Source organism: Armigeres subalbatus, chromosome 3, assembly GCF_024139115.2.
Source record: "Armigeres subalbatus isolate Guangzhou_Male chromosome 3, GZ_Asu_2, whole genome shotgun sequence".
NCBI lineage: Eukaryota > Metazoa > Arthropoda > Insecta > Diptera > Culicidae > Armigeres > Armigeres subalbatus.
In genome coordinates, this window is record NC_085141.1 from 173154631 (window position 1) to 173172547 (window position 17917).

General features: G+C 38.2%; 1 protein-coding gene across 2 annotated transcripts; it reads right to left on the reverse strand.

The window, feature by feature from the left end:
- Positions 1-924: 924 nt before the first annotated feature.
- Positions 925-17431, reverse strand: LOC134225934 (uncharacterized). Of its 2 annotated transcripts, none has more exons than XM_062706379.1 (4): positions 17056-17431; positions 16121-16283; positions 14018-14664; positions 925-2970 (listed from the first exon to the last, which is right to left on the reverse strand). In XM_062706379.1, exons 2-4 carry the CDS (start codon positions 16199-16201, stop codon positions 1467-1469), a joined length of 2232 nt encoding a protein of 743 aa, XP_062562363.1. In that variant the 5' UTR covers positions 16202-16283; positions 17056-17431; the 3' UTR covers positions 925-1466. The 2 variants fall into 2 exon arrangements, with proteins under 2 accessions (XP_062562363.1, XP_062562364.1); XM_062706380.1 differs by lacking the exon at positions 17056-17431 and adding an exon at positions 16428-16555.
- Positions 17432-17917: the final 486 nt, after the last annotated feature.

Sequence of the window (17917 nt, forward strand, 5' to 3'; positions counted from 1 at the left end):
TCGGATTCATTTTCAAACTATCTGAAGACTTCCGGGACCCTCAATGCCTAAAATCTCTGTACTGCTCTCTAGTTCGTTCTATCCTTGAATTTTGTGCTGTAGTTTGGAGCCCTTATCATAGCATCTGGATCTCAAGGCTAGAAACCGTGCAGCGTAGATTCGTGCGTTATGCACTCCGGCACCTACCATGGAGGAATCCCGCTCATCTTCCCGCATATGAGGATCGATGTAGACTACTTGGTATTGACACTCTTCAAATGAGAAGGAATAGATCGCAGGTTGCCTTCGTGGCCAGAATCGCGACTGGTGAAATTGACTCTCCGGAACTTCTGATGAGATTAAATATTTATGCTCCGGAACGAACAATGCGTCAACGAGATTTCCTGCACCTTTCTCCACGTAATCGAATGTATGGCATGAATGAACCTTTCCGTGCTGCTGCGGCTGCTTTTAACAGCATTTATAGGCTATTTGATTTTAACTTACCATTGACCACCTTTTTAAGAAGATTGTAATCGTTTAATGTATACTTGTTTAAAATTTACTATATTCATTAAGACCACTAAATGTCAGATGAATCTATACAATAAACATAAACATAAACATAAACATATGCTCACGTGGTTTCTGGATGGTCCCAAAGTGTCGGCAATAAATAGTATAATATTGGTTTGATTGCTTTAGCCCTTCTGATGTTCATCTTGTTAAAAATTAAAGAATGTTTTTTTTTTCTAATTCATATTGTATATTTTGTATTTGTACATGCCGCGTTACATTATCGAATCACATTAGCTTCAGTAAAATCACTGATCAAAAGCAATAGCGCACCTGTCTCTCAAAATTTATTTTACTAGGGATTATCGTAAATTTTCGATATGCCATTCGGTTACTGGTTTAGTGTTTTTCAATATAAATTAACGCATCTTTTTAAAATCGTGTCATTTCTGTGCACTTTATTTAACCTTTTTGGGATGACTTTAATTCAATTTCTTCTTTATCGTTTTCATTAAGGAACAGGGTATACATTGTACCGTCCTCGATCAGATCACAGAAATTGTTTTATTCTAGTTGTGTTTTTTTGTGTGCAGTGTTTTTAAATTTTCACTCGTGCCTTCACGTCTAACAATGGACAACATGCTAATAGCTCAACATAAAATATATGAAAAAGGCCGTAAGCTAAGCTTTTATAATTCAAAATTTGCCACTTCTAACAATATCAAACAACTTCTGATAGGTCTACTTTAAGCTAGCCATAAAACTTATCGTATTATAATTTGGAAGCCAAAAATTATTTCCGTTTAAAGAGGAGTTTATAGCAGGTAATTAAGCTTAATGAGTTGAGCAATAACTTTGCGGACAAAGGCTTTTGAATATTGCAGCGAATTTAAGGGGCATACGTTGCTATCGCCAGTTGCTTACGGTGGATGAGATCATCAGGAATTGTACCTAGAACACTGGTTTAGTTTTCATAAACTCTCTGGATTGTGACGCTGCAAAACGCTGTTTATTTTCAATCGCAGGGGCGATAAGTCAATTTTAGCGAATCGCGGTAATGATCCAAAGCGCTTTCCATTTCCCACTGGGAGCGGATCTGCCCCTTTCCGTGCTGAGATTTTTTCCTGATACTTGCTGGGGGATGTGGAAGCTCCTCGTGCGATAGTTGCGTACTTTTTGTACAGTTTCTGGGTTGGAGTTGCTTCTGGTGGGTTGTTTTCACTGTTTCTAGTAGGAGAACTGTCTGTTATAGTGATTATAGGACCTGAGGATGATCCGCGTTCTGAACTAATGCTTCTAGTCGTTACTCTGGATTTATGACACAGCGGTTTTTGAGGTGACTTACTCAATCGAGGAATGGTCGATATGTTCTGGGTAGATGTTTTTCGATGGGTGTTTTTAGGTGATGTCGTGTAATGGCTTGCTGAACGCGTAGAGTTAGATCTTTTTACGCTTTCTCCGATAGAGTTACCTTCTGTGGTTGAACTAGGCTCGATCTTTTTTGGCAATCGAAAATCTTCGTTCGGATAATATGAAGCGATTTTATCGTCAACAGAATTGCGGTTTCTATTCGTATTGCTCGAATTGCTTCCGTTGCTGTAGATGCTACTTACTCCGCTGGATGTTGAACTAGAGCGGCTCCCTTCTTCGCTCACTCTTCCTTTACCTTCCATATTCATGTAGATAGATTCAGCATTGCAGGTGTCGCCTGTATTTGTACGCAGTTCCACGCATTCCAACATTTGGCGATTGAAACCTGTTCCGGGTGCACCCATTTCGCAATAGCCTTGCGGAAGTGACAGTGAAGTAGGATCTTTTTCGGTCACTGGAATTATACAGTCCCAACCTGCCAGGTTTACATTTGATGTATTGCATGATATGTTGAAATTAGGCACAATTTTTTCAGAAACATTCATTTCTTGCCTTTCATGCTCCTCGTCATTAATTAGCAAATTTGCCATTGACTCTTCAATAGAAGAGCATTTTGAAGCAGTTAAAAGTTCTGTCGACCTTAAACAATTTTCTTCAATGAATTCATCATCCTGTTGAACGTAGAATTCCGAGCTGCATGATCCTCCATTGGAGAGACTATCTGTTGAGCCTCCATCTACTTTCAGCAAACTAAGGTCTGGGCTGGAGAAACTGTTTCTTTTGTTTTCGGCAAACCGTAGATGAGCTACCTTATCCCGGTGAACCACTTTCTGGCTCATCTCTAGCAGTATTGTCTTCTTTGTGCCATTTTCTGTTGCAGCTGCAGGTTTCAGATCACTTCCATTGCCGATACTAGCGGATCCACTGTTTGTCCTTCGTCGGCCGAACATGGATTCGAACAAGTGCCAGTGCTTTTTCTTTTTTAAGAAATCCGCTTCCGGTGTGGTGAACGATCTCTGCAACTCAAATTCATTGGTGTGTGACCTTGGGCGGGGAGGCAACGGAGGAGGTGGCACGTCATCAGCGACTGGGTCTTTAGAAGCGCTGAAACAAAAAAATGAACAAAAGTTAAAGGGTTTGATACTATTATAATGTGATAAGGGTCTGATAGTAGGGGAGGAGGTTCGGTTGTGGGCACCGTTCGGTTATGGGCACCCCTACGTATCTTTTGACAGATAACAGATGCTGTCATTCTGACAACCGTTATTAGTTTGCTATTGTAACATGATGTTTTGTGCTCAATATTAAATCAGATGGGATCTCTACTTTGAACAAGGAACAAATCATTTTTTTCTTACAAAAAAAACAAAACGAAAGTTTTTTTTTACCTTTTTTTAAAGTGTTATAAATTGAAATGATTTTATTAAAAAAGTGTGTTCCAATGCATATTTATACAGTATATTTAATCAATGACGATTGCCATTAAAATTTCAGTGCAATTTTCTTCTTCTTCATTTTCCTAAAAGGCTGCGAAATTCGGTTGTGGGCACCTTTATTGGTTCGGTTATGGGCACCCTTATTTTGCTGACAAATCATTCAATATCATTTTAGTTGTTCCCTAACTTATTTCAAATAACGTTTTTATGCAGTTTTTATAATTGTTTAGACATAATTGATTGACTGTGAGGTATATCAATAAAACGTAAATCAATGGAAAATTGAAACCCATTTACCTAAAGTGCTATTTTAGATTCTTATGTGATTTTTTTCAATATCCTCCCTAATGCACCGATGAAGGCATCATCACTGCAAGGTGGATTGATTTGATTTTTTTAGTGCCTCCTGGCTATTAGAGTGAATATATTATTCCTTCTCTTTAAATCTGGGTGGTTTCTATTCATGTTTCTTTATTGTTACTGATAAAAATGGGCTTAGCTACCGTTTCTGATGCATACGTAGGAAGTCGCGGGTTTTATCCCAGGCCCGTTACATTCTCTTACACGGTAACATAGGAATACTCATTTTAGGAGTACTTTCTGATCTTCTTCTTCTTCTTCTAATTGGCATTACATCCCCGCACTGGGGCAGAGCCTAGAGATGTCGTAAAATTCCGATTAATCGATTAGTAACTAGTCGATTACTCTCGATCCTTGTCGATTATTGAATCGATTAATCGTTGGATATTAATCGATTCAAAATTAATCGATTATCGCAACGATGAATCGATCAATCGAGGTAATCAATCCAATTGCGACATCCTTATGATGTCGTGAAATCCTGATTAATCGATTAGTAACTAATCGATTACTCTCGATTCCTCTCGATTATTGAATCGATTAATCGTTTGGTAATAATCGATTCAAAATTAATCGATTATCACGTCGATGAATCGATTTATCCAAGTAGCTTAGCTTAGCTTAGTTTAGACTGACTGTACATATCAATGGTTGCTACTCCGTGATTGATCAGAACTGGTGCAAATTGCACTACGATCCAAGTGAATAGTGGTTGGGATTTACCAACTATTCTCGAAGTGCACGTTTCAGCAGCTCGCAAATGTTGATCAATAACGGCGCCGGCCAAGTCCTTACAGTCAGTTGGGAAAGGGAGAGAATGTGAGTGTGTGGTAATTGTTGCTACTAGAGACCGAGAATACCTCTGCATCTCCACATTTACCACGGGAAGGAAGTAGTGTTAGTTGGGTGGGGTAATCAGTAACATAGATCGGGATTCACCATGGAAAGTGATGTGACCTATGAAACTTCTACACAGCAGTATTAGCATTTCCTTAATTTGTTCAATTGTTCGTTCTTCGCGAGAATAAACAATCAATCGCTCAAAGTGAGCGATTGTTCATTTGAATTTCGGATTCGCGTTATCATTTCATTAACGTAAGAAAAGTAAAAAAGAAACGGGATTAAAATTGAAAATAATTGATAGTAATCGGAAAGCTAATGTTATTCAGCAACCCTTATTTTATCTCTATTTCACGTTAAGTAAGAATGTCAGTTTACGTTCATTTTACATGTCGTTTATTTTGCATTACTTTCGCGCGCGTGTGTGTGTCACTGACCAGTATACCGTAATCAGGATCTCACTGGTATTAATCCTGATGTGCCGGTTGGCACTCGTGTTGGGCTTGTGCGCTTTGAGCGGCACACGGTCGCTTCCCAGTCTACACAAAATCGCACACGGTGCAATACAAGATGCTAAATTGGAGACGATATACATACACGTTGTGTGGAAAAGTACCTCTATCGCCTGCACTTCAGCATCCTACACGACACCATATACGTTCATGTGCTGACTGGGTTTGATAGGGCCTGCTTATGGACACATGCAGCTTTTTGTAGAGGTTTAACAGAGCCCACTGTCAAACCCCACCACATCCTAGGCAGGCCCCCTAACTCGCAGTGGCCATGGGGAGGGGTCGTCAAGCCCTTGGACATAGTCCCTGCACGTCGATGAATCGATTTATCCAAGTAATCGATTAATTTGCGACATCTCTAGCAGAGCCGCCTCGGTGCTTAGTGTTCATTAAGCACTTCCACAGTTATTAACTGCGAGGTTTCTAAGCCAGGTTACCATTTTTGCATTCGTATATCACGAGGCTAACACGATGATACTTTTATGCCCAGGGAAGTCGAGACAATTTCCAATCCGAAAATTGCCTAGACCGGCACCGGGAATCGAACCCAGCCACCCTCAGCAGAAAGGAGGGTCCCACTTTCTGATCACTTTAGAGAATATTGCATATCGTCAAAAAAAGCATACTTTTGAGTTATTATCGGGGGGCTAGTTTTTACGCTTTCCGGAGTATGCAAACAAATTGAAAAATGCGTAAAAAGTAGTCTTTTGTGAGAAAAGAAAATTTCCAATTTGCTGTCATTACCGAAATAGATTTTCATGGTTTTGGCAAAGTTTTTATCAGTTTAATCGCTTAATTTGAAATTTTTACTGGAGTTTGGATACTGAACGGTGGGTGAAAAGTTTTGCAAAGCGGGTAAGTACAAAATAATCCTTATGTTTTCAAATTTGCTGATAATTCAATCATTTTTATTTGCAAGGATTCATGTTGGAGAAAGGGATACGCGAAATTCCACGACCTCATTGTCCGCAAAGTTATAAGTCCCATGGCCAGATGTTATATCAGAAAATCGTATGGAACATTATATAACGGTAAGCAAATCAAATCATATGGATAAATTCACATAGGTTCTATTTACTCCTCGATTTTTTCATGTTTTAGATACTCAAGATCTACACCTCGGTCTACTGCTGAAGCCATGACGAAAATCCATCGAGCCGTTTTTAATTTACGCGGATACGAACAACAACCAATTCATTTTTATGAATTCTAACGTCATTTCTAACGTCAAATATTTGTACAAAATTCAAAATAACTACGACGATACTACGCTTCGCCGTCCCGCCAAATCCATGTGTGGTATCGGAACTGGCGCCACAGATTCTGATCTAGTCGCATCGCTTTCTTCGGAGCATGATCCAAATAAATTCTGGCCTTATCTGTCTTGCCAAAAGTTTCCGATGAAAAGGTAACCGAACTAGCTCAGTCTAGATTGGGAACTTCGGACCTGCATATTGTGAAACTGGTCGTGCGTGGTAACACTAGCACACTCCTACAAAGTTGGAATGCCGCTCGATTTCAAACTGGTTGCGCTGGCAACTGAAACATGGCCTCGTGGGATTAGGTTTCGGGAATTTGAGAACATTGGCAGCAAACAGCAGTTTTTTTGGGGACCGGAAACGATGTCAATCGATCCGGCAGTAGCGAGCGAGACACTGAGAACTGTACTTGTTCATCGTCATTAAATTTCACTCGGCCGACCATTGTCCTGGAAAACATCAACCGATTTGCTGTAGATAGCATTTCCCGTCATCCCGATCCCGTCGCCACCGAAGTTGATCATTCTCAACATTCTCATCCCAAGCACTGCCATCTGTTCCGCTTACCGTCTATTACCATAACGTCGGTGGTATGCGCACAAAAACTAATGATTTTTTTCCTGGCTGCTGCTAGTGATTACGATGTCATTGTGCTAACTGAAACTTGGCTTCGAAGCGACGTGCTAAACTCGGAACTGGCTTCTAACTACAACATTTACCGGTGTAACCGTAGTAGTTCAAATAGTCAATTTCAACGAGGTGGCGGAGTACTAATTGCGGTGAAGTGCTCTTTGGTCAGCGCATCGTTTTACCTCCCAGAAAGTGATTCTCTGGAACAGGTCATCGTCAAAATAACTCTCGTCGATAAATCCGTCTACATTTGTGGTATTTACCTGAAGCCAAATAGTAAGTAACTCAGAAAGCTTTGCGGCACATTCCGTCTGCGTGCATCAGTTAGTAGATAGAGCTGCAGATTGCGACACAGTTATCATGCTCGGTGATTACAATCTCCCTCAACTTCTGTGGGCTTAAAATGACGACGTTAGGGGCTATTTACCTACGAGCGCGTCCTCCGAACAAGAACTTATTCTCACCGAGAATCTCATCTCCTCTGGTCTGCTGCAAATATGTGATGTGCTCAACGCCAATGGTAGACTATTAGATCTGGCATTTGTAAGTAACGTCAATGAAACTGAACTGATTGAAGCGCCATCCACGATGTTAAGACCAGACCGCCATCATAAACCGTTTGTTATACGTTTGAACATACAACGTACTTTGGATCGTTCTCGAAGTATCATCTCTAATCAAGAATTAGATTTCACACGTTGTGACTTTGACGCTGTAAAGCAGGGATTGAACTTATCATTTTATTATCATTTAGTATTCAGCCAATAACTCATTCCAGAGGCGGAATTCCGAAAAGTGTTGTATGGCGGACTTCTAGCACTGATTGCTCTATGTCTAATATTCACCGCAGGAAATGCTAGTATCATTTTATATACTAAATGATAATAACACTTATTATCATTTAGTATATTGAGTGTTCCTAGCGTTTCACGCTGTTAATATTAGACATAGAGCAATGTACCCTTAGACAAAGTTGTAGAGGGGAATCAGCGCTAGAAGTCCGCCATACTTTTCAAAATTCCGCCTCTGGAATGAGTTATTGGCCGAATACTTTTTTTTTAACATTCTAATGAATTTCGTCGACATCTTCACCAGAAATTCTTCTTAATTTCCAAAAGAAGTTTTTCGAACATTTTAAGGAGTACGCTTCAAAATGTTCAGTCTCCAGTTAGCCTTGCGAGCAAAGGCGTAGGATTGCCAATCCAGAGATGGCGAGTTTGATTCTCGTTCCTGTCTAGGATGTTTTCGGGTGGGAAACATTCTCGACACTCTAAGTATGGTGTATCCATCGTACTTGCTACACAAGATATATAATCGTGCAATGGCTGGCATATAAAAGCTTTCCATTTATAACTGAGGAAATGCTAATAGAATATACTAAGTTGAAAAGGAGACCAACTTCCAGCTGGAATATGGAGCCATAGAAGAAGAAGAAGAAGAAGACTTCTAATTTTTTTCAAGAAAAATCTTCTGAATTTTCAAGAGATATTAAACAGCCAATGCCACATGAAACACTTTGATATTACCGTTGATTTTTTGTTCTTGAATTTCTTTTCAAATTTGGAATTTTGAAATAAAAAAATTTCGGAAACTTTTTTACGCTCTTTGTGAATTCACATTTTTTTAAATTCACATTTTTTTAAATTTCCCAAGTATTTTTTTATTCGAGGCATTATTTAGAATTTCCACGGAAGAGTCTATGGATTATCTTCAAAAAATTCTATGGGTTTTCAAAGAATAAATCCTTAGAATTCTCAAGGTCCATGTTTTTTTTTAATTTGCACCATAATTTCATCGGGAATTCATTCTTCTTCGGGAAGTCATTTTGATTTCTTTGTAGGTTCAGCTAAACATTTCTTTAAATCTTTACCATGCAAAGATGCACAGGAAATGATTTAGAAATTTTAAGGAATTTTCACATCAGAAAATCTTTAAAATTTTGATTAAATTTTTTCAGGAATTCCTATTGGAAATGCTTCCAAAGTACAACCTTTACAAGTACTACGAAAGTACTGGGGTCGTGGGATCAAACCCCACCGAAGGGGCGGTTACCCTCCAATACCTTTTCCGAACTAAATCTATCACATGTTGTACATATGCATAATCAAGTTTCAGACATAGTAATTAATTTCCACTCCGGGTGGCTTAATACCCGGCATATAGGCAATTAACTTTGAATGTACTGACGAAAGTACAATTTTTTCGTTGTTTCCACTTGTAAAAACATCGAAATTTCCTCGGGAAATTCATTATAGGTGTTTCAGATGAACTTTTTTCGATTTTCTACTGGAAAATCTTAGGAATTTCCATCGGAAATATTTTGGCATATTCCGAATAATTTCTTTTGGAAATTAAAAAAAACTGCTGAAAATTTCTAAAAATTTCTATTGGAAAACGAAAAAAAATTCCATTGGAAATTTAGAAGAATTTCCTTTAATTATTTAATTCATTAAAGTTGCCCAGGATTTCGAAAAATATAGAGATGCTGTAAAAAAAGTAAGCTGGATTTTTTTTTTCTAATTTATACTGGAAAATCTTCGGAATTTGATGTTTATTGGAATGCGAATCATGCATTCCGGATCCTTCTATGGATTCTTCAAGTTCTTCAAAATTTCTACCGAACATTTTTCGGAACTCTTCCACAGAATTTCGGAAAAAATGTCGTTAAAATTCTAAACATTTTTCCGTGGAGACTCCGAAGAGACCCATTGCAATGATTGTGACTATTTTACATGCAAGAACAATTTTCCCTCATTTTGCAATTGAAAATCATTATTTTGTGTTTTTTGCCGCTGAAGGTTTCGTAAATATAAAACATTATTTTTTCTACAGTTCATGGATATTTTACTTAGGGCAAATTTCTTCACCTTCGCTTAACTCTTGAGCGGTGCTTACTCATACGTTTAAACCTGGTTTAGGGCTTAAGCAGAGGTGAATAAATTGACCCTTAATGAGAAAGTGGAAGTTTATTTCTTGTCTGGTCGTGTTTCTCCAGTAAGCGGATCGGCCGGTCATCAAAATTTAGTTTTGATTTGTGCGGAAGGCAAAACGATCGGCCGGTCGCCGTAATTTTGTTTTGCTTTGCGCGGGTGAGTGAATAAATCAGAAAGTGAAAATTCCAGACACCGATAGTGTTATTTCCCATCCCATAGATCGCATCACTTACCGAAGTGAATCCAGATAAATTATCCTTTGTAACTAAAACGATATCCTATCCCAAGACAATCGTGGAGATGCAGAGGTATACTCGGTCTCTAGTAGCAACGAGAGTCGGACTAACAATCCTTCCCTTCCTATATGACCGTAAGGACGTGGCCGGCGCCGTTATTGACTTTAGATATTTGAGCTCCCGAAACGTGTACATTGAGAATGGGTAGCTAGTCCCAAGCCCCATTTATTGTGTTCTCTGTACAATTTCGCAAGTTCTAGTCAATCACGGAGTAGCAACTACGAATTGTTCGGTCATAATGCTCATGCTCATGCTCAATACTAAATGATAATGAAATGATAAGTTCAATCCCTGCTGTAAAATCGGAGTTCGGCTCACTCGATTGGCATCAAATCGTTGGTGAAACCGATGTAAATATGGCTATCTCATCGTTCTACAGTACTGTGTATGATACGGTCAGAAGGCATACTTCTATTCGTAGATGTTCAACGCGTCGGACACTCAAGCAACCTTGGTGGAATGCAGACTTACAACACATGCGTAAAGTTCTCCGCAAGGCACGACGACGGTATTTCAAAAACCGGAATTTTGAGAATAGAACATTTCTTCAACGTATGGCGAATTCGTTAACACTACTTTCCGTAACTACATTTTTCGTGTCCAAGAGGAAGTTAAGTCGAACCCATCATCGTTTTAGCGGTCCATTAACAGCAGGAAGAACTCACAGCAGGTTCCTTCGGAAATGTCATTTGGCGACGTTACTTCCAGCGGCACCTCTGAAGCAGCTGAACTTTTTGCCAGTTTCTTCAAATCTGTGTATAACACCGCGTCTCCTCCAAACTCAGTTGGCGCTATAGACTCACTTCAATCGTACTACATCAATTTTCCACGCCCGATATTCTCTACCTCAGAAATAGTAAGCGCATTGAACTCTATTGATCCATCAAAGGGCTCTGGTCCGGATAAACTGCCGCCAAGCTTTATTCATAAGTGCTTTTCGAATAGTATCTTCGCTTGTCGACTGCTTTGCTCTACAGCATGATCTCGATACCATAGCCCAATGGTGTGTGCTGAATGGCATGGATTTGAATTCCAAAAAGTGCAAAATCATCAAGGACGCAAATCGATTTCAACTACTCATCAGATGAAATTTCACTGAATCGCGTCTCTTCCATCAATGATCTTGGCGTAACAATGGACAAAAAACTCAATTTCAGCGAGCATATATCTGTGACCACCGCCAAAGCTTTTGCAGTTCTCGGTTCCATTCGTCGCAACGGCGCGGAATTCAACGACGTATATGCTTTGAAAAGTTTGTACAGCTGTCTTGTTCGCAGCATACTTGAATATGTCGTACCAGTTTGGGCACCGTTCCATGAAGTGCAGTCAGCCCGTATCGAACGAGTTCAACGTAGTCTTGTCCGGTTCACCCTTGCCCTGGACCAATCCTTTGCGATTACCACAGTACGAGGATCGTTGTCAGCTAATACACTTGGAACCGCTCCGCCAAAGTCGTGCATATTTGCAGAGGATGTTCGCCTTTGACCTGCTAAGCCACCGGCTGGACTGCGATGAGCTACTACAGCGTGTCATCTTTTATGGTCCGGCTCGCCGCTCCCGTCAGCGGCAACTATTTTGGGCTAGAAGACATACCGTTTCCGGCCAGAACCATCCGCTAGAAAAATGTTTCAACCTTCTCAATGACTTGTCTGATTTTGATTTTAACGTTAACAGGACTTCCTTTAAAAATAGCATTAGATGTAAGTTGATTTTAGAAGCAGCAGTCTGTACATCATAGCTGAAGACGAAGAAATAAATAAATAAAATTTATGCATAGAGCTAATAACTTTGGGGGTAAAAAGTATACATTTTACATTTTCTTCGTAGTAAAAGATACGCATTTTTCACGTCAGAACAAGGAGTAAAAAGTATGCTCATTTTGACGTATGTGTAATATACTCTTTAATAAGTAAACGCAATATACTCCTTTTAGGAGTAGTTCCATTTTTCCAAGATTATGCGTGCTTTATAGTCCTAAAAGAGTATATTCCGGTCTCCTAGTACTTTGTATCTTTCCGCCTTATTTCTCAACTATTAATTGATTCTATACCGTTTTCTTCTTGTATTTTCAACTATTGTAGCATTCTGTTTGAATTTGGAAATAGACGGAAAATGTTTGAAAAACTGCTTATATGACACTTTTGGCCAAAATGAGATTTTTTATATTCTGAATCCAAAAATACGTATTTTGGAAAAAAATGCGTAAAAAAAATGTTGTTTATGAAATGTATGATTTTTTTTCGTTTGTTCGAGAAATATATAGGGGGAAAGACGGCTTTGGCAGGTTTTGTTCTATTATTGGCAGGGGGGTTTTTGTCGACCGAATTTTATGAAATTTGGCCACAATATTCTTTGATATGCAAAGAATGCTTAGGCCAAATTTGAGCATAGTCAGTCATAAAAAACCCCCCTGCCAATAATAGAACAAAACCTGCCAAAGCCGTCATTCCCCCTATTTACAGGCACTTTGAAGAGCAATTATGGAATACAGCTTGCAGTTTTTGATTTAGGAGTACCCTAGCTTGTTGAGTTTTGCCGAAAACTACTGATCTGTATCGAAGGAATTGAAAGATTTGAAGCCAATTTGTTCAAAAAAGTTAAACCGTTTGTTTGAGAAACTGCATATGTGACATTTTTGAGAATGAATCCTCGTCCAAAAATACGTATTCTGGCAAAAAATACGGAAATGTATAAAGAATTTTTCATTTGTTTGAGAAACTACATTTGTACACGCACTTTGAAGAGCAATTATGAAGTACTGCTTGCAGTTTTCAAACTGGAAGTACCTCAAAATCAAAAGATTTGATGCCAATTTGTTCAAAAACAGTTTCTTGTTGTTTTCTCGGGATAGTGAAAAATAAATATATGCAGTTTCTCAAACAAATGATTCAGTTGTTTTGTTGTTTTCTCGGAATTGTGTAAAATAAATATATATGCAGTTTCTCAAATAAATTATTCATATATTCCTATAACATCACAACCAAGACGAACCTCTGTCATAGAACCTAACCCCCAAATTCTAATAAAGTTCCGCGGAATTTAAAAGATATAGGAACAGGGTGTCTTTGGCATAGTGGCTTAAAATACGATCCAATACAGTTTTCCCGAAGACACTAAACGCATATCTGTGTATCTGTGTTTATAATTGTAGAATATTCCCGTTTCGGTAAATTGGAAGAACCCTTAATGAAATTGTACATAACTTGTCAATAGAAATATAATTTGTATGGAGTGGAATTGGATATAAAAGCAGGCCTGAATAAATGAAGAGACTGAAGTTTTTAACAGCAATCTATAGTTGAACACTTATTTCTTAGTTCACGAGAAACGTCTTAAACATTTTAACAGTGAACATAACAACGCCATCCCGCCATTTGTCGTTGACAGATTACAACGTGGTGGAATTAAATGGAATAGTATAAAACTCGTCTTATGACAGGTGAAAAATTAGATGCTAAAATTTTCAGAAATTAAATCTTTTTTGTAATTTTATACGTTCGGGCAGTTTTTCTGTCTTTATTTTATGAATTTTCTAAGCTGCGGGAGTTTTTTTGAAAATTTTCCGGTTCATATTTTTGGAGCACGTTAAAATTTTTTTTTGCATTTTCAACAAGACTTTGTTTCCATTACACTTCGTTCTTCAGTTATGCTTTTTCCAAATTGGTGGGATCTGGACTTCAAAAATTCTAAAATTGATGGGTACGTTATCTTGAAGTTCGTACATGCAATCAAATATTTTTGTGATAAACAAAACCCTTCTATAGTTCAAAAAGAAAAAAAAAAGAAACTAAGAATCAAAGAACAATCTTTTTTTCAGCGTAGGTTCAGTAAACCACCTCTGTATGGACTGAAATAGGTTTAAGTTGCATTAATTATTAAACTTACCTTTCGGCATTCTCCCTAATGTCTGCCAACTTCATTTCCTCATAAATTCCGGAAGCAATTGAAGCGCGAGAAATTCGTGATCCGTTAGCAAAGACTGGGCCATTTGGCTGTTTGTAATCAAAAATCTCCTCGTATATGCCGGAAACACTGGATATTCTGCGCGCCATGCTCAAGTCCGACTGGTCCGGAACGTTAGGCAGCGGTCCAAGGATGTCGTACACATCGGCCATATTCTGTGTGAAATCGAGATTCTGGTACAGCCCCAAATCGTTGTTCGACGAACTCGGTTGCATCTCACTGCGGATTTCGTGGATCGGCGTCCGACTGGCACGTCGCAGCTGGAGAATTTCCTGTCGGTATAGCTCCAGATTCCGGATCGATTTCTTCATCCACCGCAGATGACGTTCGCACAGCAACTGAGACGGTAGGGCAAAATATGCGCAGCACCGTTTGCGATTGTGCTTCCAAAACAGCCCATAAGAATGCGCCCGCGTACGTGAGGTGGCCATTTGGACAGTCAAGCCGGGAATATTGATGCGCACAATCAAATCCGTACTCTCGTCAGTGTGCGCTTTGAAGAACGATATTTTGACGTAGCATGGAAAGCACTTGACGGCTTCAACACGCACAAAATAACGCGTCCAAGACTGTAAATGGAAATAATGATCTTTTATTAATTATTGCGATACAAATGATGGTGGTGTGGAAATAAATAGGCGATAAAAATGTGACCTTTGAAATCTCGAGTCTTAAGTCTTGCAGCGTTGGAAGATGGACTACTACATTTACCTAAATGCAAAAAAGCTGAATCATTCTTCAATTCTGATATCAAAATCGAAGATTGTTTTGAATTCTAGAAATGACTGTAAATATTTGAGTTAGCTAAGAAGGGTGGGTGCTCAAAGAACTTGATTTGCAGCATATGCATGCAAGGATTGAAGAATTCGCTCTCAATTGGTAATAAACGACAATAAATGAGAGAAATCGCATTTATCAGTCATAACATGCAAGTGAAAACAAGTTTATCGAAATCTGATACAAAAGCGAAAAAATAAACAGTATCTGAGATCAGTCCCACCCTACCGACGAGCTACAATAAAACTTCATTCTCTCTCAATCGCCATTGAGACCAAGATTTTTTCGAAGAACTATGTAAAACAAGTTAAAATGAATCATCAGCACTGGTGTCCCCAGCAATTGGAGCATTGTTTATAGGAATCATTATCACATCTACATACTCGTCACAGCTTGCAGAAAACTGCGCTTACGATATGATACATATCGTGAGTGAAATGGAAGTGATACGTGTAAAATTTTATTTTCATTTCTTTTTGGATTCAAAGCATATGCAATCTTTCTGTTATTACGAAGAAACATCAGAGTTAAAAATCAGATTTTATATTTAGAGCAATTCATAGTTTTTGAAAATGCATTGCATTGATCATTCGCCAATTTCGGACACGCAATCTATGTAAAGCAATATATTATCAGACAAATTTGATTTCAAGACCATTCCAGGGTTATAATAGGTTTATCAAAAACAATGAAATGCTTCACATGCAAATGCGATTTTTCAACTGTGATTATTGTATGTGAGTGAGTAAGTTATTTTTTCCTTCTTTATTCATATAAAATTTTTTTGACGGTGCTCAAGTTGGTTTTCATTGAAAAAACTATATGAGGTGTGCCTTTCTTTTAGTTAGAAATAGGTATTTATGCAGCACCCTTATTCGGTTGGTTCTTAAGGTTTGTGCGCAAAGACGTATGAGCTCAAAGTTGAAAAACAGGCCAAGTTTCAATTGTGATGTGTAGTGTACAGTCATTTAAAAGAAATAAAAGAAGTTAGCTCCCGTATGCCAGTAATGAATGCCATGGATGGGAATATGGGTGTCGCCCATGTAGTTATTCTCCCTAGCATTCATATAATGATTTAATATTTGTCTCATTATCATAACTTGCATTCATAACAAAAGTTTGAATTATTTTTTACAGTTATTTTATCTAACGTTATTTATTAAATAAAATCAGAAACCTTATTTGACTACATATCTCAACGATTGAAAGAACAAACAATAGACGTGCGCAACAACAATTTTAGCTTACCTTGAGGTGAGAAAACTCCAGCTTCCGCTCGCGGATATCCAGTTTTACATCCATAAACATACTGATGACGTTCTCCTCCATCTTTGGCGCTTCTCCGGTCCAATAGCGATGCCAGTTTCAATATTGATTTATAACCGAATTGTTTTGGATTGCTGATCACGTTCTGGAATTTGAATAATTTATATTTATAAATTACACTAGTGGCTACCAGCATAATGGTCGGAACAAGTCTATTTTTGATCGTGTTGCTGATGCGGTTTTCACTCTTTGCACACTTGTTTGGTCTGCATTATTAATATGTAGATACCTGTCTGATCAACCTCTTCAACGGGTAGGTGGAAAATCTCACTGGTTGTTTTAAAACTGTGTACGATAACTACACTACATGCGAAAGTGATTATCAGACGGGTTCAAAATTATTTCCTCGTTACTTTTGAATGCAATAAACAACTGTTTTCAAGTTCAATAACAAAATTTGCGGTTTATTTAAATAATACTAAATCTCAGAATGTGCCATTGCATAATCTTATTTGTCGAAATGAATAACATAACTAATTACATGATGGAGTAGATCAATTCGTTTTCCCTCGGATTTTGTTACTAATCAGCACGAAGTGACTAAAAAAAATTGGACTGTTTTTGACTTCTGTTTTGTTAATTAAATGCTACGTTATATAATCGGTGAGCGATAATTCTTGTAAGGAAACTGTCAAACAATATATTATAGCAACTATATCTTTTCTACTGAATTCAACAAAGCAAAATTCATTTTTTAATCGGAATAAAATTTACCATATTGGTAAGCAAAGCTAAATTTGAAGCAGTATATCAATTATTCGAATTTGATATTTCCGAACCGGTCTGGTAGATACGATCACACTTGTGCGACAATAGCCATTCAAGCGGTAATAAAAAAAGGTACAAAGATTATTTACCTATTGACGCGAATGGCTGTTAGTAATTATAACGATGCTTCGGCGTTTGTATCGTACGGTACCACTATTATTTTGCTTTTACACTCGATCACCACACTAAAATCCCATATACATTTTTTTGTAATTTCTATAGATGGCAGGGTCTGGGGTTTCTGCCAGACGTTTCCAAAGCAGATTAGACCACTTTTAACTATCTGCAGACGATCGATGCAGTCTCATCAAAGATATCTTCTCCTATATATTAGAACTTTTGAATTACTGATATGTGACGGTATGTTTAACTCAATATTCGCTTTAAAATTATATTTAAAATTATTGCTTTTGCTGCTGGACTTGCCCAACAACACAACCACCACACCCGTGTGCCAAACGAAAATAAAATCTATAAGCATACACATCATAGCATTTTTTGCGCCTGCTCGTTATAGCTTGCCGCCGCCAGTAGACCTAAGGACTGAAATCAACAATCTGCAAGGAAGGGAAGGCAATGAGAAGGTTTCTGGTTGCTGTCAGGTACCTATAAAATTTATTTACACAGATGCTTTCACGGTTGGTCAACGGAGAGCAATATACGCACATACTTACTCTCCGTGTGCTTTTAGCGATGTTCAAATTTACCTGGCAAACAGACGCCAAGGTGCGAAATAATAACGGGCTTACCCAAAGGTTTTACCAGTTTTCCGGGAAATGGGTTGAATATGTTTATTATGATGTGGGACATAAATTAGGTTCCAATAAATTAAATAAAGGGTTCAAGTCTATCTAATTGCATAGTCTTTCCCTTTTTGTGGGACAGACCTGTTGGTCCATATATATTGCATAGTCTGTTAATGAAGAGCTGGATTTCACATTCGTATGAGAC

Coding starts and splice junctions, on each gene's coding strand:
- LOC134225934 (XM_062706379.1), bottom strand. CDS start 16,201: ATGGAGGAGAACGTCATCAGTATGTTTATGGATGTAAAACTGGATATC. Junction 14,665..16,120: donor TGGAGTTTTCTCACCTCAAG/GTAAGCTAAAAT, acceptor TTCCATTTACAG/TCTTGGACGCGTTATTTTGT. Junction 2,971..14,017: donor ATTAGGGAGAATGCCGAAAG/GTAAGTTTAATA, acceptor TTTTTGTTTCAG/CGCTTCTAAAGACCCAGTCG.